The sequence below is a fragment of the Haematobia irritans genome, chromosome 4, assembly GCF_050003625.1.
Source record: "Haematobia irritans isolate KBUSLIRL chromosome 4, ASM5000362v1, whole genome shotgun sequence".
NCBI classification, from domain to species: domain Eukaryota; kingdom Metazoa; phylum Arthropoda; class Insecta; order Diptera; family Muscidae; genus Haematobia; species Haematobia irritans.
This window is the reverse complement of record NC_134400.1, coordinates 164665411-164688996: the sequence shown is the minus strand read 5'-3', so window position 1 is coordinate 164688996 and position 23586 is coordinate 164665411. Positions and strand designations below refer to the sequence as shown.

The window sequence follows — 23586 nt, the reverse complement described above, 5'->3', positions numbered from 1 at the left end:
ACTCATATGACCACAGAGGCCAAAGTTTACTACTGATCTTCGTGAAATTTTGCACAGAGGGTAGAACTGACATTCTATTAATGCTTGGTAAATTTGATTGAAATCGGTTCACATTTAGATATAGCTCCCATATATATCTTTCGTCCGATTTGAACTTATATGGCCACAAAAGCCAGAGTTTTGCCATGATTTACTTCAAATTTTGCACAAGCGGTACTTTTAACGATACTATTGGATGTGCCAAATATGGTCAAAATCGATTCAGATTTAGATATAGCTCCCATATATATATTTCGTCCGATTTGAACTTATATGACCTCAAAATCCAGGGTTTTGCCGTGATGTGCTTCAAATTTCGCACAAGGAGTACGTTTAGTAGTATAGGTAATTGTGGCAAATTTGGTTGAAATCGGTTCAGATTTAGATATGGTTCCCATATATATGTCCCGTCCGATTTGCACTCACATGACCAGGGGGGGCAAAGTTATACTCCCATTTACGTGAAATTTCGCATAGATAGCAGAACTATTATTCTAACTATGCATGCCAAATTTAGTCAAAATCAGTTCAGATTATATATAGCTCCCATATATACGTACACCAGAGTTGGGGAAAAATGGTAGACCGTTACACATTTTAGACCCATTTTCAATGGAAGTTTCCTACAATTAACTGGATAGCGTTAGCCGATTTAAATATTAATTCTAGAGATTTTGTAGAAGTAAAAAATTGTCTCCTTTATATAGGTTCCAGCAAATGTGAAGTAGTTGAGATGCTAACACAAATTTTGGCCTACATAGTGGTGAAGGGTATAATATAGTCGGCCCCGCCCGACTTTAGACTTTACTTACTTGTTTAAATAGACAAAAAATCTACAAATAATTACGAATCGATATGGACTTTTGCACGGTACGTAGGGAGCCAGAATTGAAATATTGGGGTCGCTTATATGGGGGCTATATACAATTATGAACTTGATATGGACCAATTTTTGTGTGATTGGGGATCAATTTATCTGAGGGCTATATATAACTATAGACCGATATGGACCTAGTTAGGCATGGTTATTAACGGCCATATACTAGCACAATGTACCAAATTTCAACTGACTCGGATGAAAGTTGCTCCTCCAAGAGGCTCCAAAACCAAATCGCGGGATCGGGAGTGATATGGACCACTTTTGGCATGGTTGTTAAATATCATATACTACCACCACGTACCAAATTTCAACCAGATCGGATGAATTTTGCTTCTCCAAAAGGCACAGGAGGTCAAATCTGGGGATCGGTTTATATGGGGGTTATATATAATTATGTACTGATATGAACCAATTCCTGCATGGTTGTTGGATATCATATACTAACATCACGTACCAAATTTCAACCGAATCGGACGAATTTTGCTCTTCCAAGGGGATCCGGAGGTCACATCTGGGGATCGGTTTATATGGGGGCTATATATAATTATGCACCGATGTGGACACTTTTTTGCATGGTCATTAGAGACCATATACTAACACCATGTACCAAATTTCAGCCGGATCGGATGAAATTTGCTTCTCTTAGAGGCTCCGCAAATCGGGGGATCAGTTTATATGGGGGATATATATAAATATTGACCGATGTGGACAAATTTTTGCATAGTTGTTAGAGACCATATACTTACACCATGTACCAAATTTCAGCCGGATCGGATACAATTTTCTTCTCTTAGAGGCTCCACAAGCCAAATCTGGGGATCGGTTTATATGGGGCTATATATAAGTATTGACCGATGTGGACCAATTTTTGCATAGTTATTAAAGACCATATACTAACACCATGTACCAAATTTCAGTCGAATCGGATGAAATTTGCTTCTCCGAAAGCCAAATCGGGGGATCGGTTTATATGGGGGCTATATATAATTATGGACCGATGTGGACCAATTTATGCATGGTTGTTAGAGACCATATACCAACACCATATACCAAATTCATCCGGATCGGATGAAATATGCTTCTGTTAGAGGCTCCACAAGCCAAATCTGAGGGTCCCTTTATATGGGGGCTATACGTAAAAGTGGATCGATATGGCCTATTTGCAATACCATCTGACCTACATCAATAACAACTACTTGTGTCAAGTTGCAAGTCGATAGCTTTTTTCGTTCGGAAGTTAGCGTGATTTCAACAGATGGACGGACGGATATGCTCAGATCGACTCCGAATTTCACCACGATCCAGAATATATATACTTTATGGGGTCTTAGAGCAATATTCCGATGTGTTACAAATGGAATGACAAAGTTAATATACCCCCATCCTATGGTGGAGGGTATAAAAATACAACTGAATCGTAAAGTAAATAAGTATATAAATTAATATAATGTTAATTTAAATTTAATAAAATTAAATTTAATTTAATTACATTTGTATTTTTTAGGATTTGCAATGAATTGCAATAAAATAAATGCTGTGTTGTTGTTTGAGAGAATTTCTGAAAAACTGTAAACGCTCTCACATTGAGTTTGTTGCTTAAGTCTTTTGATTTTACCAATATGCCGACACAGGTTGATGCCATTGCAAGTGAAACAAAAAATCATTTATTGTCTTTATTCCTCAACTCGTCAATAAAATCAACTTTGTAACTTTGGTTTTAATGGTTTGTCTTCATTTTCAATTATCATATCAACGTATCTTTGAAAATGTCTCACTGACCATAAAATTATACTACTATCATTCGTATGTTTTGTCGTATTTGTTTCTTTCTTATTTTTTGCTTTTGAAGAATTTAAACTAAATGAGACTGATATCCCACTATATTGTTATTTCACAAAAGAAAAGTTCAGTGTAAGTGTGAGTTCTATCAATTTTAAGGAATTTTACAAATATTTGTGAATTGTATTGACTTGTTTAGAAATGTAAAATGTTACACCTTCACTTAATTTTAAGCGTGCTATAAATTCAAATTCGTGATATATTAGGTAGTTAGGTTGTGTGCTAGACCATTGAGTATTAAATTCGATGTTATTTTTTCTAAATTTCTCAGATTTTCTTGTTTTCGATAGCATCAAATAGATTCCATTGTATAGCCTTTAATACCCTAAAGTGTTGTTGGAATAGAAAACAATGCAACTAAATAAATTGTTGATATTTGTTAATGTTTCCAGTAAGCTGGGGAAAGCTGAACCCTGCTTGCACAGAAAAACTATTACCGTGAGGGCAAAGATTTCATGTCCCTAAAATACGAATGCAACTTAGCATAGAAAACGCACTTGAAAAATTTTTGCCCTTTTTCAAAATTCGAAGTTCTTCTAAAGGTACAACTTTAAAAGCACTTCCAAAACTTTCCCCCCAAAGATGTTCTTTATTTTATCTACACTGGAAGTTCTTTTAATTAAAATTGTATAACTCGGTTTTTTCATATTTTTAATGGGTAATTTTAACTTTTTTGTTGCAAATATGTACAAATTATTGCATTTTTGCCGAAAAAATAGCTAAATCCATTCCAGAAAAATTACGAATTTTTGAAAATATTTGAGGTCCAACGTTTCAGACAAACCTTAGAATGCATTAAAAATGATGAAAAATTATTAAAATTATTTATTTCGCAAAATAACACAAAATTCTTTAATTAACATCCAAAACACTGAATGCGGATCACACCATAAGCAGTGATGGAAATTCAGTGCAACGGCTGTCCAAATGGTGGCCATCCGTTCTATGACGAGCCCAAGTTAAATTCACCGCTTCTACGCCAATTTTGCACTACTTCCGGATCCAAAAAAAAAGAAACATTTTCACTTCTTTTAAGGCGACGCGTTTTTTGCTGGGATTTTATGGTAGTTAACCGTGTTCCCTCATCATTTGTTTTTGGAGTACACTTGAAACATTTTATTCTTTTTGCGCAAAAACACTGATCGTAACCGCAACCCAGATATAAGAAACTGTGAATAGAAAAATAGAAAATGAAATTAAACCAAAGATTCTTTAGGAGTATAAACGATATTTTTTATTTTAAAAATTATTTTAAACAATAAATAAAAAAGTGTAAATTTATTCTGTTTAACTGCAGCTCGTAAAATTTCTATTTTTTTTTCTAATTTTTAAAATTTCAAAAAAAAAGTCTCGAAACGTTGACGTTTAAAACCCTTGCTCGGAATTGCATATCAAGTTAATTAGTTTTAAGTACTTTTCTATGTGAAAATATGTTTGCCATATATATTTAATTGAGCCCTAATACTATTTTTACTGATCAACTAAAAATTATCGGCTGAGTCAATCTACCCCATTTCGTGATTTTTTTTTTATAACTATAACTGAACTAGCAAGTGATAATCATAAATAAAATTGCATCCTAGTATTTTAGAACATATTAATCCGTATTTTATATAACACTTCGATACATAGGACGAATAACGTCATACGTAAATAGTCAATATGTTCTCTGGTTTCTAACAAAACAATTAACACTTTTGCATTTTTATATGTTGACCAAAAACCTACAAATTATTTATACAAATATAGGCTCAATTTAGAATCAGTCAAGTCTAATGAAATGGACTTTCCCTTACACTAAGAAAATAAAACAAAAAAACATAGCAAATAAAGATGACTTAGTAGTAAACTACGTGGATAAACATAGACATTTTGAAATGTCAATATGGTTAGCACACCCTAATTTTTGAGTTTATCAAGCATATTTAGCTGGAAAAATGATAACTTTATTATTTACTTGTGAAATCATCGTGATTATAAATATTGCAAATCAATATTAATATTTATTTGCATATTGCAAAAAAACCCACACCGACACATACAAGCATCTGTAAACAAAATGGAAATTTTCTAAAGATGAGATACTGAGATATTGATTTGACAACCCTAATGGTACAGATGGGTATTTTATTATTGATCGCTAAAATTTAATTGGACCAATTAAATTAACCAATTCACACTTAAGAAACACAGTTTATTGACATTCTCTTACTAATTTGAATAAATTATAGGTGTTTTAATCAGAAACGGAACAAAATGACAATGAAATGAATGTATCTTGCTAATTTGCATAATTAGGTGTTAATCGGTATAATTCAAGATCAAGTTATAAAAATTGTATGCACGGCCCCAGTCGGCTATATGATATCCTACGACATCCTATTGAAATAGATGTATTTATCGCAATAATAAATTCCAGTATTGGGGATTTTTTTATCAAAATTGGAATAATTTTTCAGTTGGTGGGGAATTTCCATAAATTTTCTCCTTTTTATTCCATGACATACCAAATGAGGTAAATGGAACATTTGAACTAGAAACGGACAAAGGATTTTATTTTTGGGGACTCAATTTATAACTTTACTCAACTAGAATTGTGAAATCATGACAAAAATTTAAATCTACTTCTTTATTTTCTTAAAAAAATTTATTAAACTTTTATTGGGGATTTTTGAGGAAGAAAATGTCATAATTTGGGGACAAGTGCCAGGCATTCTAATTTTTGCCTCTGAACCCTCCCTATTATTTTCTCCTGTATAATCAATATCATTGTTCTAAACACATTAGCAGACTGCTGACGTTAACATTTTCCAGTTCCGCCAGTAATCTAAGGCAATATGTCCACAAAGTTTGCTTACGTCTCACACAAAATGCAGGACCTTCCCACAAGAGGTGTTTAATTGGTTCCTTTTCCTCCGCACCATGACAACTCATGCAACTCGAATATGTAAGATAATTCCTAGTATTGCTACCTCATCCTGCTTCCCCATGGAGTACATATTAGGTGAAGCCGTCGCGTTGAGAGATTTTCGACATTCCATGGTCGTTGAGGAACACAGAGTCCAGGGATTTTATTACAGGCTGATTGTTTAAAAATAAATATATATATGCAAACATTTGTTGGAGCCTTTGTGGTGCAATGATTAGCATGCCTGCCTTGCATACAAAGGACCAAAAAGTTTTTCAGTGGTGGATTATCCCCTCTCAGTAATGCTGATGACATTTCTCAGTATTTCAAACCTTCTCTAAGTGGTTTCACAGCAATATGAACGCCGGACAAGGAGGTCCCTTGTCACTGAGCTAACATGGAATCGGGCAGCATTTAGCGATAAGAGAGAAGTTCACCACTGTGGTATTACAATGGAGTGAATAGTCTAAGGGAGTTTTCGTTTCGCAAAAAATATGTTGCCCTGGTGTTACACTTCTTTTTCCCTCATTGTTTTTTCGCTCAAATAATAGTGTCATTCCAAAGTTATTGTTAATTCATAATATTGTGAGGGATAGAGGATCCGAAATTTATGACAGTGTCCTTTATTTTTGGTAATCAATTTCGAGAATGTTGCACCTTTTTTCCCAATCGAAATCGCCATAAGTGTGCCTGAAATATCGGGCTGCCACCTAACCTAACCTTTGTTGGAACAATACTTCTCAGCAAATTTGCCACCTCTTTTATTGCTAATATTTCAACCTAGAAAACACTACAGTGATATGGTAATCTTTTCGCAATTTTAAGTTCCACATCTTTTGAGTACATCCCAAGACCCACTTGCTCATCCAATTTGGATGCAATGGTGTGGAAATCAATATAACTTTTGTCCATCCGTCTGATGAAATTAGCGTGATCTATCGGTTTGAAACTTAGCACAAGTAGTTTTTATTGACTTATTTCGGATGGTATTGCAAATGGACCACTTTTAGGCAAAGCTCATGTATTAGGTGCAACAGTGCAGAAATCGGGGTTCAAAAACATGTTATTTTTTTAGGTATTAAATTGAAAAAAATTAGTAAAATTAATGATAGGTAATAAAAAACAATTAACACGTCTCGTCAAACGAGTGTTGTGGTTCAACCAAAATATATTGCTTTTATATACATTTCTGAACCGCTCGTTTGACAGCTGACATAAACGGCGATCGTTAGAGTTCCGCTGCATTTAAATGTGAAATGTTTGTTTATCGTACCATTGCTCGTCACCGTGATACTGGCAGTATTGCATCACGTCCAAAAAGTCGATGATAAAAAATGGTCACAACACCAGATGAGAATCGAAAAGTAAAGGCTGGATTTGATTGAAATCTTTGCCGAAGTGGTGGAAAACTTGGTTGTGAATTGAACATATTGCGAGAACGCAAGCAACGCATATTGAGAAATGAGTTTGGACGCGGAAGTTCTACAAAGAGCAAGAGTTCACAAAGTTGGACTGGAAAGAGCCAAGGAGTTGTTTCGCTTACACGAAGGTGGCCAGTTACCGAATTTGGTATTTTGCCGATGAGAGGTCATTCCAAATTGAGAAGTTTGTGAAAAAACAAACTGATGGGGTTTACTTGCCAAAGAGATCAAAGAGTATCCACCGAAGGTTACTTCCCGCTAATATTCATCGACCGTGGGGTCAAAAAAAATGACGAATATTGTCGTGAAAATGTCGTTAAACTCAGGACAGACAAACATTTCAACCGCAAACTATGAGCATTCCAAAAGGGCCAGCACCATAGCACTCAGTACACGTAGACAAAAATTACTTAATTCATTTCTACTGCACAATTGCACCAAAATCTATCCGTTGGACATTTGTGCCTGAGACATTTTAAAGGGTAAGATTGTCACTAAAAACTAACGTTTCGCATGAAATTGGACCAAAATACCGCAAAATCACTATTGAACAGCGTGTGGCGTATGAGAGCCATAATTCGTGCCACAGCTAGCCATTCTGAACAAATCTGAAATGATTCAATTGATGTTATTTCCGACGTTGTTTGCTTTTGAATAATAAAATTAAAAACAACAAGTATATACGGCCGTGGGTTCGGCCAGGCCGAATCTTATGTACCCTCCACCATGGATTGCATAGAAACTTGTACTAAAGACTGTCATCCACAATCGAATTACTTGAGTTGCGGTAACACTTGCCGCTGGCAAGATATCTTAAAACTTCTTAACACCGTCTTCTCAATTGTAAGTTAGTCCATAAGGGGTATATATTAAGCAAAAAAGGCCAATTAAATACGTAAATAATTCAGCTTGACAAAATTTTCTATAGAAATAAAATTAAGACAAAATAGAAATACAATTTTGACAAAATTTTCTATAGATATAAAATTTTGACAAAATTTTGTAGAGTAATAAAATTTTGACAAAATTTTCTATAGAAATAAAATTTTGACAAAACTTTCTATAGAAGTAAAATCTTGACCAAATTTTGTAGAGTAATAAAATTTTGACAAAATTATCTATAGAAATAAAATTTTTACAAAATTTTCTATAGAAACAAGATCTTGATAAAATTTTGTATAGTAATAAAATTTTGACAAAATTTTCTATAATAATAAAATTTTGACAAAATTTTCTATAGTAATAAAATTTTGACAAAATTTCCTATAGAAATAAATTTTGGTAGATTATTTTTGGGGATCGGCTATATATAACTATAGACCGATAGGGACAAATTTTGGCATGATTGTTAGCGGCCATATAATAGCGCAATGTACCAAATTTCACCACGTACCAAATTTTAAACGGATTGGATGAATTTTGCTCCTCCAATAGCTCCGGAGGTCAAATCTGGTCAATTCAGGAAAAATATTCAGTTAGGCTTTCGCTTTTCCAAATCCGAATTGCCGGGCCTCACGCATGACACCTGCCATCAGATTTTGTACAGCCACCTTGTCCACCTTCTTCGCCGCAGAAAGCCAGTTTGCCTTGAACTGCTGCTCGTCCTTAGCAGTTTTTTTGGTCTTCTTTAGGTTCCGCTTGACAATAGCCCAGTATTTCTCAATTGGGCGGAGCTCTGGCGTGTTGGGAGGGTTCTTGTCCTTGGGAACCACCTGCACGTTGTTGGCGGCGTACCACTCCATGGCCTTTTTACCGTAATGGCAAGATGCCAAATCCGGCCAAAACAGTACGGAACAACCGTGTTTCTTCAGGAAAGGCAGCAGACGTTTATTCAAACACTCTTTCACGTAAATTTCTTAGTTGACAGTCCCGGAAGCTATGAAAATGCTGCTTTTCAAGCCACAGGTACAGATGGCTTGCCAAACCAGATATTTCTTTGCGAACTTTGACAGTTTTATGTGCTTGAAAATATCTGCTACCTTTCCCCTTCCTTTTTCCGTATAAAACTCCTGTCCCGGAAGCTGCTTGTAGTCGGCTTTGACGTAGGTTTCGTCGTCCATTACCACGCAGTCAAACTTCGCCAGCATCGTCGTGTACAGCCTCCGGGATCGCGCTTTGGCCGTCGTATTTTGTTTATCATAGCGATTTGGAGTCACTACCTTCTTGTAAGTCGATAGTCCGGCTCGTTTTTTTGGCTCGATGCACGGTTGGAGACGATACACCCAGATAGAGGGTAGGGTTTCGCTTGAAACTACCGGCAACTCTCTTTGTCGTCTCAGCGGCTTCTGGTTTTCGTTTCCCCCCGATCCAGACTTCCTGGCTGTCGACACACGTTCCCCAAACACTTTAATTACATTTGTAACGGTTGATTTGGCAACTTTTAGTGATTTTGCCAACTTTGCGTGCGAGTAGCTCGAATTTTCGCGAGGCGCGAGCAAAATTTTGATACGCTGCTCTTCTTGCTTGGACGGCATTTTGACAACTGAAGAGTGAATTCCAAAATCAAAATAGGAGCAACATTCTACACACACACACCTTCAAAATGAGGGGTGTTCAGGTTTTTTAAATGCAAACTTGAAAGAAATACGTCAAGTTTATATTGACAAAATTTTGACCGTATCACCCTTTATATATAATTAAGACCGGTATTGACAAATTTTTTGATGGTTGTAAGGTACCATATACTAACACCACGTACCAAATTTCAACCGGATCGGGTGAATTTTGCTCTTACAAGGGGCTCCAGAGGTCAAATCTGGGGATCGGTTTATATGGGGGCCACATATAATTATGGACCGATATGGACCAATTCCTGCATGGTTGTTATAGACCGTATACTAACATCACGTACCAAATTTCAACCGAATCGGATACATTTTGCTGATCCATGAGGCACCGGTGGTCAAATCTGGGATCGGTTTATATGGGGGCTATATATAATTATGGACCGATGATCATATACTAACACCATGTACCAAATTTCAGCCGGATCGGATGAAATTTGTTTCTCTTAGAGGCTCCGCAAACCAAATCGAGGGATCGGTTTATATGGGGGCTATATATAATTATAGACCGATGTGAACCAATTTTTGCATAGTTGTTAGAGACCATATACTTACACTATATACAAAATTTTAGCCGGGTCGGATGAAATTTGCTTCTCTTAGAGGCTCCGCAAGCCAAATCTGGGGATCGATTTATATTGGGGCTATATACAATTATAGAGCGATGTGGACCAATTTTTGTATGGTTGTGAGACACCATATACTAACACCATATACCAAATTTCAACTGGATCGGATGAATTTTGCTCCTCCAAGAGGCTCCGTAAGCCAAATCTGAGCGTCGGTTTGTATGGGCGCTATACGTAAAAGTAGTCCGATATGGCCCATTTGCAATACCACCCCATCTACATCAATAACAAATACTTGTGCCAAGTTTCAAGTCGATATCTTGTTTCGTTTGGAAGTTAGCGTGATTTCAACAGACGGACGGACGGACGGACATGCTTAGATCGACTCAGAATTTCACCACGACCCAAAATATATATAGTTTGTGGGGTCTTAGAGCAATATTTCGATGTGTTACAAACGGAATGACAAAGTTTATATACCCCCCATCCTATGGTGAAGGGTATAAAAATACATATCAGCCAATCTTAAGAGTCATATGAAGTGTCGATTTACTTGACTGTCTTTATTTGCTGATTCTAAATTGAGTTAATTAAATGTAGAATATTTTTTGAAAACACCAAGCATTTCGAGATTGAGGCAGGTCTAGAAAGTCTTTTTAATTCGTACGGCAATTTACTCGTATCCATAAAATAAATTATTTTCTGACAGCAACCAAGTAATACAAGCAACTTAGAACCGGTTAATTTGCCATTATGTAAAACATTTATTTTAATTGCTTACGCATTATAATAAAGCAGGTAAATTAGCATAAAATAAAAGCAAGAAAGTTAACCAGAAAGTCGGCCGGGACCGACAATATCATATCTTAATGCAACCCTAAGTATCTGAGGGGCATTATTATTATGTGCCTGCTTCTTACCATGGTTGACACCATGGCAAAAAGTGGAACTTAGAGCGAAATGCTAAGGTACAAACAGTTGGTATATGTAAAGGGGCAATCGGAGGAGACGGTCCTATATAAGGTGATGCATACCCAGCAAAAAATACTTCAGCAGTAAGAGTTTAATTGCGCTTTTTGATATACAATAAAGTAGGCAGTGCATTCACACTGCATGTATCGGTATCAATAACTTAACGAGTAATCGAACTGGTTTATGATCATTCGTTTACGTTAGTGCAACCAATTCATGCAGTATAAGTGTTTTCATTCATACCAACAATGTTATAAAATAGGAAACTCAAGATTATATATAACTTCTGAGCAATATTATTATTGAAATGAGCAATTATATCAGCGCTATATAGAAGCTTCTCTAAATCGCGACATCACCCACAAAAATCAGCGCTGATTCGGTTGTTTTGTAAGCAATTGATACTGCCTCTCTCCCTTACAATCCTGCTGAAGTAGTGCTCCATTTTTTGCTGGGATACTATAGAGAGGTCTTTCTCTGCTAACATGTATTTGAGGGAGCAAAATTAGCAACTATACAGCAAAATTAGCAACTATACAGTTTCGGGTGATCTCTTAAAGATTGGATAGCCCATTTCCTAAGGAATAGAAGGATAAGCTGCCAATTTAGAGCGAAGTATACCATCGCCAGTACTGTGGGTAACAACTATCCATGGCCTACTAAGGGCCTCCTTCTAGCTAAGGAGAGATTCTAACTAGTCTGTTACTTTTAACATCATCGCCTACGGGCCTGAATGTTAACCCGACGAAGGCAAAATTATGTCTATTTACTAGAAGGACTAAAATTGCTCACTTTATCGAACTGAGTTTTTTGGGCAAGACGATACCAGTGTCAGATAAAATGAATTCGTAGAAGTAACCTTAAACAGGAAACTGAATTGGAAGAGCCACATCATAGAGAGGTCTGAGAAAGCCTACAGATGTTGGGCACTGTGCAGAAGAACGGTGGGCTCTAAATGGGCACTGAATTCAAAGGTCACGCATTGGATATATGAGAGCGTAATTTGGCCAATCCCAATATATGCGTCGATAGTCTGTTAGACATCAATGGAGAGAATGTGCAACATAGGAATTTTACAACGGGTCCAAAAGACATGTTGTCTTAGAATAACTGTGGGACAAAGACCACATCAACCAGAGCCTTGGAGACAATACTGGACTTCTATAGATGTTCAGATGGGACTTCTACAGAGGTTCAGAATGGTTCGCATGCCCGCCTTGCATACACAAGGTCGTGGGTTCTAACCCCGTTTCGACCAAACATCAAACAGTTTTCCAGCGGTGAATTATCCCACCTTAGTATGTTAATGTTGGAGACATTTCTGAGTGTTTCAAAGCTTTTCTAAGTGGCTTCACTGCAATGTGGAACGCCGATCGGACTCGGCTATAAAAAGGAATTCCCTTGTCATTGAGCTTAACATAGAATCGGGCAGCACGCAGTGATAAGAAAGAAGTTCACCACTGTGGTATCACAATGGACTAAATAGTCTAAGTGACCTAACCTCACCTTGAGGTTCATATCAAAAGCGTAGCCGCCATGGCTGCGATGAAATTGATTATGTTGGGAGAATGGACGGAAACACGAAACCAAATCGTGATCCACGAATACTAAGAATACGGCAGGATTCGCATCATATGGGTGCCGGGACATGCCGGAATAAGAGGAAACGTAAATGCAAACAAACTGGCGATAAGAGCTAGGACACGTAGCAAGAGAATTCCGAGAACGGAAAGCCAACAGAGGCAATGTGGGCGGAGTTGGATAAATGGGCACGGGAGACACATAAATCGATGTGGACCATGTGGTCGGAAAGGCGACGCAAATACATTGGGGTGAATAAGAAAAAACTGGAGAACTACTTAAGGAAAGTGGGACGACTGTAGGCAGGACCGTGGGACTAATGACCGGACTCCTAGAATTGAGAGCACATCTGCGTCGAAGGGGAACAACAGACGATGGTGCATGTAGGGTGTGTTTTTCGGATGAAAATATCATGGAACACTACATTTGCCACTACCCTGTCTTTACTAGGAAAAGAGTTAGCTCTGTAGGTGATTAGAGCGAACCACAATCCAAATACTAGCTTAGGTTATCAGTTTCTTGATTGAAGCAAATTTAATTAAAAACTTGATTGGGTCAATTAATTTCGTCAGAAAAATCTGAAAAAAAATATTATCTTGGTTTACTTACTTGTCTTTGCGAACTGGCAATTTCCCAGACATGTGGAAGGTTAGTCATGTTATTCCCTTGTTCAAGAAAGGTGATAGAACGAACATTGAGAATTATAGATGTATCGCTAAGTTGAGTGTGATACCTAAACTGTTTGAACTTTTGGTAACTAGGAGAATTTCGTACTCCCTTCGTAAAATCATTTCGGAATCCCAACATGGTTTTATGAGAGGTAGATCTACTGTAACTAATTTATTGGAGAGACGTCAACTGGATGTGATTTATACGGATTTCAGCAAGGCGTTTGACATGGTGAATCATAGGTTATTACTATACAAATTGGATGTTTTGGGATTCCCACCTATCCTTCTGCGCTGGATCGATTCCTACTTGCATGGTAGAACTCAGAGAGTTGCATTTAAAGATTGTTTATCTACGCTTATTCATGTGACATCTGGCGTGCCTCAAGGTAGCCACTTAGGACCAGTACTGTTTAATCTATATTTGAACGATCTTCCATCGGTTATCGTATCATCGAGGATCTTGATGTACGCAGATGACGTTAAATTGTTTCTTTCACTTGATTCTGCTAGGGATACTTCCCTTCTTCAGGATGACATTGACAGACTAGTCGAATGGTGCGCTTCTAATTGTATGGTACTTAATCTTTTAAAGTGTAAGAAGATGACTTTTTCCCGCGGAGCTTGTGAACAGTCTGAGTACTGCATTGGGAACTATAAGCTTGAGAATGTGCTGAGATTTAATGATTTAGGCGTTTTGTTGGATTCCCGACTTGATTTCGGTCCTCATATTGAGGAATGTGTGAATAAGGCAATGGGTGTTTTGGGTTTCATTAAGAGATGGTCTAAGGAATTTGTTGATCCTTATTTGACGAAAAGGCTCTTTACGACTCTGGTTAGGCCGATATTAGAGCACGCATGTGTTGTCTGGTCACCAAGTTATCGCTATTATATTGATCGTGTTGAATCTGTCCAGAAGCAGTTTCTTATTTTTGCTTTGAGAGGGCTTGGCTGGAATAATTTATACGACTTGCCTCCTTATTCTAGCCGTCTTTTATTAATTGATCTTCCATCTCTTGAGCGTAGAAGGTTCATGCATGGTATTGTATTTCTCACTAAACTAATTAAAGGAGATACTGATTCACACTACCTAACCTCGAAAATTTGCTATAATGTTCCTAATCGCTTAACTAGGAACTTTGTACTCTTAAAGACTGACTTTTGTAGACACAACTATGAATTATTTAATCCGCTTAACGTTTTGTCTAGAAACTATAACTCGGTGTATACATTGTTCTCGTTATCTGAGTCGATTCCTGCCATAAAGGAAATTATACATAAGTTGGACAATAATGTTGCTGAGCCAAGGGTTGTCGCCTTCTAATTTTCAGGTATACATTGGAGCCTGCTTTATTCATCTAACGGCGGGAGTCCCTATAATACGGTGGCACTTACTGGCCTAAAGGCTCGGAGGGTCCTTTCTGGCCCATTTCTAAAACACACGATGCGCCCATACTCTGACTGCTGGAACTTTAAGCCTTTTTGGCTCAACGGAGTATATGGAGTCCCTTCTGACCCATTTGTTGATATATGTTGAACCCTATCGAGTTCCGCGGAGCCCTTACTGGCTCAACGGGGTCCCTCCTGACCTATCTCGACTAACTAACTTGGAGTCCCATACTCTGACTTCTGGAACTTTAAGCCTTTTTGGCTCAACGGAGTATATGGAGTCCCTTCTGACCCATTTGTTGATATATGTTGAACCCTATCGAGTTCCGCGGAGCCCTTACTGGCTCAACGGGGTCCCTCCTGACCCATCTCAACTAACTAACTTGGAGTCCCTTCTGACTCGCTGTGGTCCTTACTGACCTATAGGGTCCCTTCTGACCCAATTGTAATATAGAATTATATTTAATTGAATTGTTATATTTTGTAATGTCCCGGCTGCTATTAGCCGTGTAAATAAATAAATAAAATAAAAAATAATTATTTCCCCGATTGTTTTTAAATTTATCCTTTACTTTTCTATTTCTTTTCAGATTTACATAAAATGGGCTTGAAAAAATACTATCTTCGATATGGACGCTCAGCCAGAGATCGTATATTTCACTGTCTGGGCATTCCGCCACCCATGGCAAATGGTCATAATCGTGGTGTGATCACAGAATCTCTATATCCCGCCGAAATAATTCCCACAGCTACAACGAATACAGCGACGAGAACGACAGAGCCAGTGCAAATGCGGCATCATTCACAGAGTACAAGACAGCCATTTTCACGTAATCGCCCTACACCATGGTCGATGCTAATCTCAAAAGGAATTAAACTTAGTAATAGTAAGTACACACAGTGGATCTAGTATTTCTATATTTTTCCACAATATTCGCAGAAATGTCTTATTAAACTTAGCATGCTCGCTCAATTTCAATGAACACAAGTATATACACGCCGAGAAGAAACATGATTGTCACAATCATAAATATTTTATCTATAGTTTACCACACTCCCGATATTAACCGTGGTGGTCGGTTCCTTTAGTGACTTTACTTTTACTTTTTTTGTGATATTGTTTTTTTGCTCACAGTTGATCACGATAACATAGGTGATCGGAAATCGAAATTTCATTATACTACTAGAATAGAAGGGCAAATTTATTAGGGCCCGGTGTGGTAAAAGGAATATGCTAAGTGATCTTCTCAATATATTTCAACGAATTATTTATTTGCAAATTGATGAAATATTTCACCATGTGTCACAATACATTTTGTCGGAAGCTGTTTTGTTTTTATTGCAATTGAAATCAATCAGATCAAGAAACAAGAGTCCAATCATGTAATAAAAGAACAATTCTCGTTTGCGTTTTTTTTTTGTATTTATATTGTTCATGTGTGTAATGTAGCTTTAGTACAGACATTATAAAATCTTGCCTTTATGCTCGGGTCTTAGATTTTTTATGTTCGTTTTCAAATAAGCTTCATTCAACAGAAATTGCCTTGCCTTGTATTAGAATATTGCTGAACAAAAGCAGAACTCTATTGGTGGGCCGTATCAATGTTGCAAGCCATGCATCGTTTACAACCATAATCTTTCCCCCTATCGTCCCAAAAATATTAGACCTGTAACAGCAATCGAAGCAATTGTATGGTCTTACTAGAATTTAATATACTTTATAATGAATAAGACGTGAAGCTTGCCTTCATAAAGGCCGAAATAAAAAACATGCATATACATGTCTGTTTTTTTTTTCAACACCCGCGCGTCGTACTATTCGCTGAAGGCACAGTGAGGTTGAGTGAGGAAATGTTTATATGTTACTAGCGTAACCCGGCCCGCTTCGTTGGGCCTCCTGAAGCATATATTCGTTAACTTAGGCAACCATATCTTTCGATCTGAAAACAAATACGAAAAGATTTGAACACTTTTAAAGAGTAGGGGCAGGGGAAGTCTGTAACAAAAACTGAAGTAGTGATTAATCGTTCCACGGTTTCCACACACGTGTCCCGTACAATTCAAAAAAATTGGACTACTAGCTTTTTCGTTCATATACAGAAATAGGGCGGTTATGCAGATGTAAAACGGACCGGGTTAACAAATGTCGGGTAGGAGGTGTTCCCTTTTTTTATACCCTCCACTGTAGGATGGGGGGGTATATTAACTTTGTCATTCCGTTTATAACACATCGAACTACTGCTCTAAGACCCCATAAAGTATATATATTCTGGGTCGTAGTGAAATTCTGAGTCGATATAAGCATGTCCGTCCGTCTGTTGAAATCACGCTAACTTCCGAACGAATCAAGGTATCGACTTGAAACTTTGTACAAGTAGTTGTTATTGATGTAGGTCGGATGGTATTACAAATGGGTCATATCGGTTCACTTTTACGTATAACCCCCATATGAACGCGCCCCAAGAGCTCCGCCCAATTGAGAAATACTGGGCTATTGTCAAACGGAACCTAAAGAAGACCAAAAAGAACTGCTAAGGACGAGCAGCAGTTCAAGGCAAACTGGCTTTCTGCGGCGAAGAAGGTGGACAAGGTGGCTGTACAAAATCTGATGGCAGGTGTCAAGCGTGAGGCCCTGCAATTCGGATTTGGAAAAGCGAAAGCCTAACTGAATATTTTTCCTGAATTTTATACTAATTGAACTTGAAAAAGAAATTTAATTTGATTTTTTTAAATAAACGATTTCACCGATTTACACGCGTTTTCCCTTGACCAAATTTTGACCGTATCACCCTTTATATATTCAGTTCTTGACCGATATGTATAGGGAAGAAATAATTACGAATCCATATGAACTTTTGTGCTGTAATTATAGAGCCAGAATTGAAATATGGGGGTCGCTTTCTATGGGGGCCATATACAAAATGAACGGGAGTCTACCAAAAATGGTAGATTGGTAGATTTTTTTGTGTGTATGTACGATTTGCAGAGACATTGTTTTTACTTAAGTTTTATTCGATTGCAGGCCTTTTCATTTACTTTAAGGTTTTTCGAAAATTTGCAAAACTTCCAGAAATTTAAAAATCGATTATTTCAAATTTTGCAGTACCGGAAATAGATTTTTCCACAATTAGAAAACAACTACCTTTTGATTAATTCTGTATATCGATTATTAATTAATTGTCGTAAATAAAAATTTAATTGACTCACATGAACCAATTAATATCTTAAATTAGAATTTTTTGTAAATTTAATGCTAGCTTTAAAAACTTAAAAAATAATTGATGTTTGTTTTTTTTTTATAAGTCCATATGCCATAACCCACTGTGCAGATTCTCTTTCACTATAGAATGAATACGTTTTTGTTGTTGTTGTTTTTTTATTTAGTATTTTGTATTAAACAATAATCACATGTACTTATGTATGTGCGCATGCGTCTATACTATTTAGCCTGTGTTTAGTAGGGGGTATTTGTTTTAGTATGGTTAAAACAAAATACTCGTTAAACAGCATTTTCATGAAAATGCAGATTTTCAAAAACAAACTCAAAATATGGGCAGTTGCATTTGGCAAAACAAAAAACAAACATGTTCAACAGATTTCTTGATGAGTTTGCCATGCCATGCTGAGCTAGTCTCTTGATACAGTAGCTAGTTTGTAATGGCCACATTTTTCTGTATTGACTTTATGTGTTTCAATTCTTGACTAACATTCTGGTGTGTAGTTCTTCTCAGCCCTCGCCAGAAAAAAAAAACACAACAAAAACAACAAAGACAAAAAAAGCTTTCTGATTCCGGTAGTATGCCAATAGAAGTCAAAATCAAATCAATTACACTCCTAACCAATTCATGTCTCAATGTGCAGGTACCACTACCAATCAATGTTTTTGGACGAGGACGAATATCGCTATTGGATTTTTCTTAAAGACATGAGATTTTGGTCTAGAGGTTCCTAGTCATATGAGGTTTATTACTACACACACAGAACACTGGTGGTGATGCCAATTAAAGTGGCAACAGTGTAGACATCGTCCGCTTAAATAGTTGGTTGAACTTAAACTTCTTGTTTATTTTTCCGCTTCTTTAATGGCCAGATATTTTGACTATTGGCTAATCTTCTGGCGAGTGGCAGGTATTAGATTTTTTTTTATTTACTGTGGTTATAGAACCAAGCTGTATTTGGCCAAAATACTGGTTTTTTGTTTATTTTGACTTTTGGCTAAATTGCGTAAATTCGATTTTTGTGGTTTCCAAAAAACCAAAACAAAACTATGTAGTCTTGTAAGTTGATATTGACTTTTAGTTAGAATTTTGTAATGCCATATATCGCAATATGAGAAGGAAAAATGTTGTAATATATCAATACAACTATATATTTATTTAATCATTGTGGAAAAGTGCTAATGCTAGTAACGATGTAATGTAGGTCAAGCTTCAATAGAACGGAAAACATTGAAGGATTTGTGTAAAGTAAATGTAAAAATAAGTAAATGGGAGTGAATATTCAGTCACTGGTGTTTAGTATTCGGTAGCATTTAATATAATACACAGGAAAACATGGATTTTTTGCCTGCAATCACGAAATTATTTTTTGAATTGAAATTGCTTCAAACATGGAAATCACAGTATATTAATCACTAATCTAAATCCGAATAAAATCAAAATTTATACAATTATTGTGTGTGAATGATGTATGTTTTGATTAAAAAATGAATTGCATCAATTAAATTATTAATTAATAGTTAGTCTATAAAGAGTATATTTAAATAAAAAACGCAAGTTTAAAAAATAATTTTGAACCGATATGAACCAATGTTCGCATGGTAATTAGAGGACCGAATTTCAACCAAATTGGATGAAATTTATTCCTCCAAGAGGTTCCGTAGGTCAAATCTGGGGATCGTTTTATATGGCGCCGATATATGTAATTATGGATGGATATCGACCAATTTGTGGCACAGACAAAATATCACCAAAATGTTTCCAATTAAAAAGTTCATTGAAGTTGAAAATTTTTTCAATGAATAAATTAATTGATAAAATGAACTTTTTAATCATGATGGTAACATTAAGCTAATTAAGTCAATGATAGAAAATTTAAAAAATTTTAATTAAAAAATTAATTTATACAAGACCAAGTCAATTAAAAATGTTATGGAAAAATTTTTAAATAAAAATTTATTTCAAACAACCAATTTTGTAAACATACAAAAAACACTAACGGCCATTTTCATGTAACTCCGTTAGGCTTTAACTGCCAGTTAACAAACAGAAAATGGAAATATCTTTTCTGCGGTTTACTTTAACTGAAAATTTTTCAGCAGTTAAGTTTCTAACTGGCATATGGAATATATACGCAAGATGACAGATATATAGATATTACGATTTAAAAGTTCGTTAGCTAACGTAGCACTAATGGAGCTTCATGAAAATGACTGACTTACCCCAGTTAAGTAAGTAATTAACAAATAGTTACGTCTTTAATGAAAAAAATAATTGGGTTTTACAATCAACATCAATTAAATAGTTAATTGAATCAATGAAAAAATTAATTGAAATTTGTTAAGGAAATCAATTAATTTTTTATTCAAGTATATATTAATGTCCACTTAAAACTTTGATTGATAGTATCATTCTCGCGATGTCGAAGACATTTCAATAAAAAATTAATTGGATCAATTGATTTCGTGATTGAATCAGAAAAAACAAGTATATACGGCCGTAAGTTCGGTCAGGCCGAATCTTATGTATCCTCCACCATGGATTGCATAGAAACTTCTACTACAGACTGTCATCCACAATCGAATTACTTGGGTTGCGGTAACACTTGCCGATATCAAGGTATCTTAAAACTTCGTAACACCGCGTCTACTCAAAAAAATAATTCAGTTTGAGAAAATTTTATATGGAAATAAAATTTTAACAAAATTTTCAATAGAAATAAAACGTTGACAAAATTTTCTATAGAAAAAAAAATTTAACAAAATTTTCTATAGAAAAAAAAATTACAAAATTTTCTTTAGAAATAACATTTTGACAAAATTTTCTATAGAAATAAAATCTTGAAAAAAATTTGTATAGTAATAAAATTTTGACAAAATTTCCTATAGAAATAAAATTTTGGAAGATTATTTTTATCTACCGATATGGACCAATTTTGGCATGATTGTTAGCGGCCATATACTAGCGCAATGTACCAAATTCCACCACGAACCAAATTTCAACCGGATCGGATGAATTTTGTTCCTCCAAGAGCTACGGAGGTCAAATCTGCGGATCGGTTTAAATGGGGGTTATATATAATTAAGACCGGTATGGACCAATTTTTGCATGGTTGTTAGAGACCATATACTAACACCACGTACCAAATTTCAACCGGATCGGATGAATTTTGCTCTTCCGGTATGGACCAATTTTTGCATGGTTGTTAGAGACCATATACTAACACCACGTACCAAATTTCAACCGGATTGGATGAATTTTGCTCTTCCAAGGGGCTTCGGAGGTCAAATCTGCGGATCGGCTTATATGTGGGCTACATATAATTATGGACCGATATGGACCAATTCCTGCATGGTTGTTAGTGACCATAAACTAATACCACGTACCAAATTTCAACCGAATCGGATGAATTCTGCTCATCCATGAGCTACGGAGGTTAAATCTGGGGAACGGTTTATATGGGGGCTATATATAATTATGGACCGATGTGAACCAATTTCGGCATGGCTGTTAGAGACCATATACTAACACCATGAACCAAATTTCGGCCGGATCTGAAGAAATTTGCTTTTCTTAGAGGTCCGCAAGCCAACTCCCCAGATCGGTTTACATCGGGGCTATATATAATTATTGATCGATGTGGACCAATTTTTGCATGGTTGTTAGAGACTATATACTAACGCCACGTACTAAATTTCAGCCGGATTGGATGAAATTTGCTTCTCTTAGAGCCTCCCCAAGCCAAATCGGGGGATCGGTTTATATGGGGGATATATATAATTATGGACCGATGGTGACCAATATTTTCGTAGTTATTAAAGATCACATACCTACACCATGTACCAAATTTCAGCCGGATCGGATGAATTTTTCTCCACCAAGAGGCTCCGCAAGCCAAATCTGAGCGTCGGTTTATATGGGAGCTATACGTAAAAGAAGTCCGATATGGCCCATTTGCAATACCATCCGACCTACATCAATAACAACTACTTGTGCCAAGTTTCAAGTCGATAGCTTGTTTCGTTTGGAAGTTAGCGTGACTTCAACAGACGGACGGACGGATGGGCATGCTTAGATCGACTCAGAATTTTACCACGACCCAGAATATATATACTTTATGGGGTCTTAGAGAAATATTTCGATGTGTTACAAGTCCTATGGTGGAGGGTATAAAAACATTTTTTGTTTGGGGTACATATACCAGGGCACAAGTAGCTAATTGCAACCGGATCGAATGGACCGCTATGAACTGATTTTTGCGTGATTAGTACACTGAAAAAAATATTGTCGTGAGGTCAAAGATTTCATGTCTTTAAAATACGAATACAAATTTTGCTTAGCATAGAAGACGCATTTCTCTAAAATAAAGTTATTTTCCTTGTCCAAAAGGCGATAAACTTTTCAATTAAGTCGTATTGTACTTATACTTAAGTGATTTGACTTAAAAATGGGTATCTTAACATTAAAGAAAAAATTTATAGGCTAAGGTCAACTTGACTTTAATAATTCAGAAAAATTCTTTAAATTTAATGAAATTGTCTTTAAATTTGTTGTCTTTTGGCATCTTGACTACAAAGCAAAAAATCGTTCAAATATAGGACATGTTTTTCAACACTTTATTTTAAAGAAGTTTTTTACTTCAAACATAGCATAATTTCTACTGGATGTCGAGTCCTAATTTGGAAAATAAAGTTGCCGTTAACTCGTTCTTAAAGGACTTTGATAGCATATGAAGAAAAAAAGCTGAGAAAGCGAAAAAAAAAATTTTGCTTCCTAGAAGCAAGTACACAGAACCTAAATTTAAAAGAGAATTGTGTCTTAAAGGTATCCTTACTTGTATTCTCCGCTTCTTTGGCTCGGAATAAATACCAAATTTTTTAAAGTAAAGACAAAATCTTTGGAACCGAGTATGCTTTTTTTCAGTGTAGAAACGATATACTGATATTACGAAGTAAATGTCAACCGAATCGGATGAAATCTGCTTCTTTAGGAGACCCAAGAAGTTGAATCTGGGGATCGGTTTATATGGGGGCTATATATAATTATGGACCAATTTTTGGATTGTTAGAGGGAATAGACCACCTCCATCTCCGAATGAAATTTGCTCCTCCAAATGACTTAAAGGAAGCCAAATCTGGGGGTCTGTTTATATGGGGACTATACCTAAAAGTTTTAAGTCGCTACTTTGTTTCATTTTTGTGATTTCAACAGATAAACATACAGTCGAGGTCTCAGACTAATATTTCGATGTGTTACAAACGGAATGACAAAGTAAGTATACCCCCCTATGATGAAAAATGAGGAATTGAATTTTCAAAAAGTGCAAGAGCACACCGATACACAAAAAAGTGAAGCCGATTATGTTATCACTCCCCGGCCGTGAGATCGAAATAAATGCTGCGTATTATCGGGAAAACTATTTTGAAGCCCTATGCAAACAAACGTTTCGACCGCACATCATGGACATTTTAAATGGACGCATCACGCACCAAGAATGACTTAAAAATGAAGTTCGTCGATTCATTTATACCGCACAAT

The 23586-nt window shown here is 36.2% G+C and overlaps 1 protein-coding gene across 1 annotated transcript in view; it reads left to right on the top strand.

Moving 5' to 3' along the window:
- The window catches only part of dsb (scavenger receptor class B member debris buster), a 168005-nt gene that overhangs the window by 81021 nt on the left and 63398 nt on the right, over positions 1 to 23586 (top strand). The window contains exon 2 of the mRNA XM_075305872.1: positions 15421 to 15717. Within this exon, the coding sequence (XP_075161987.1) occupies positions 15432 to 15717 (286 nt within the window). The 5' untranslated portion in view covers positions 15421 to 15431. The remainder of the gene's footprint in view (positions 1 to 15420; positions 15718 to 23586) is intronic.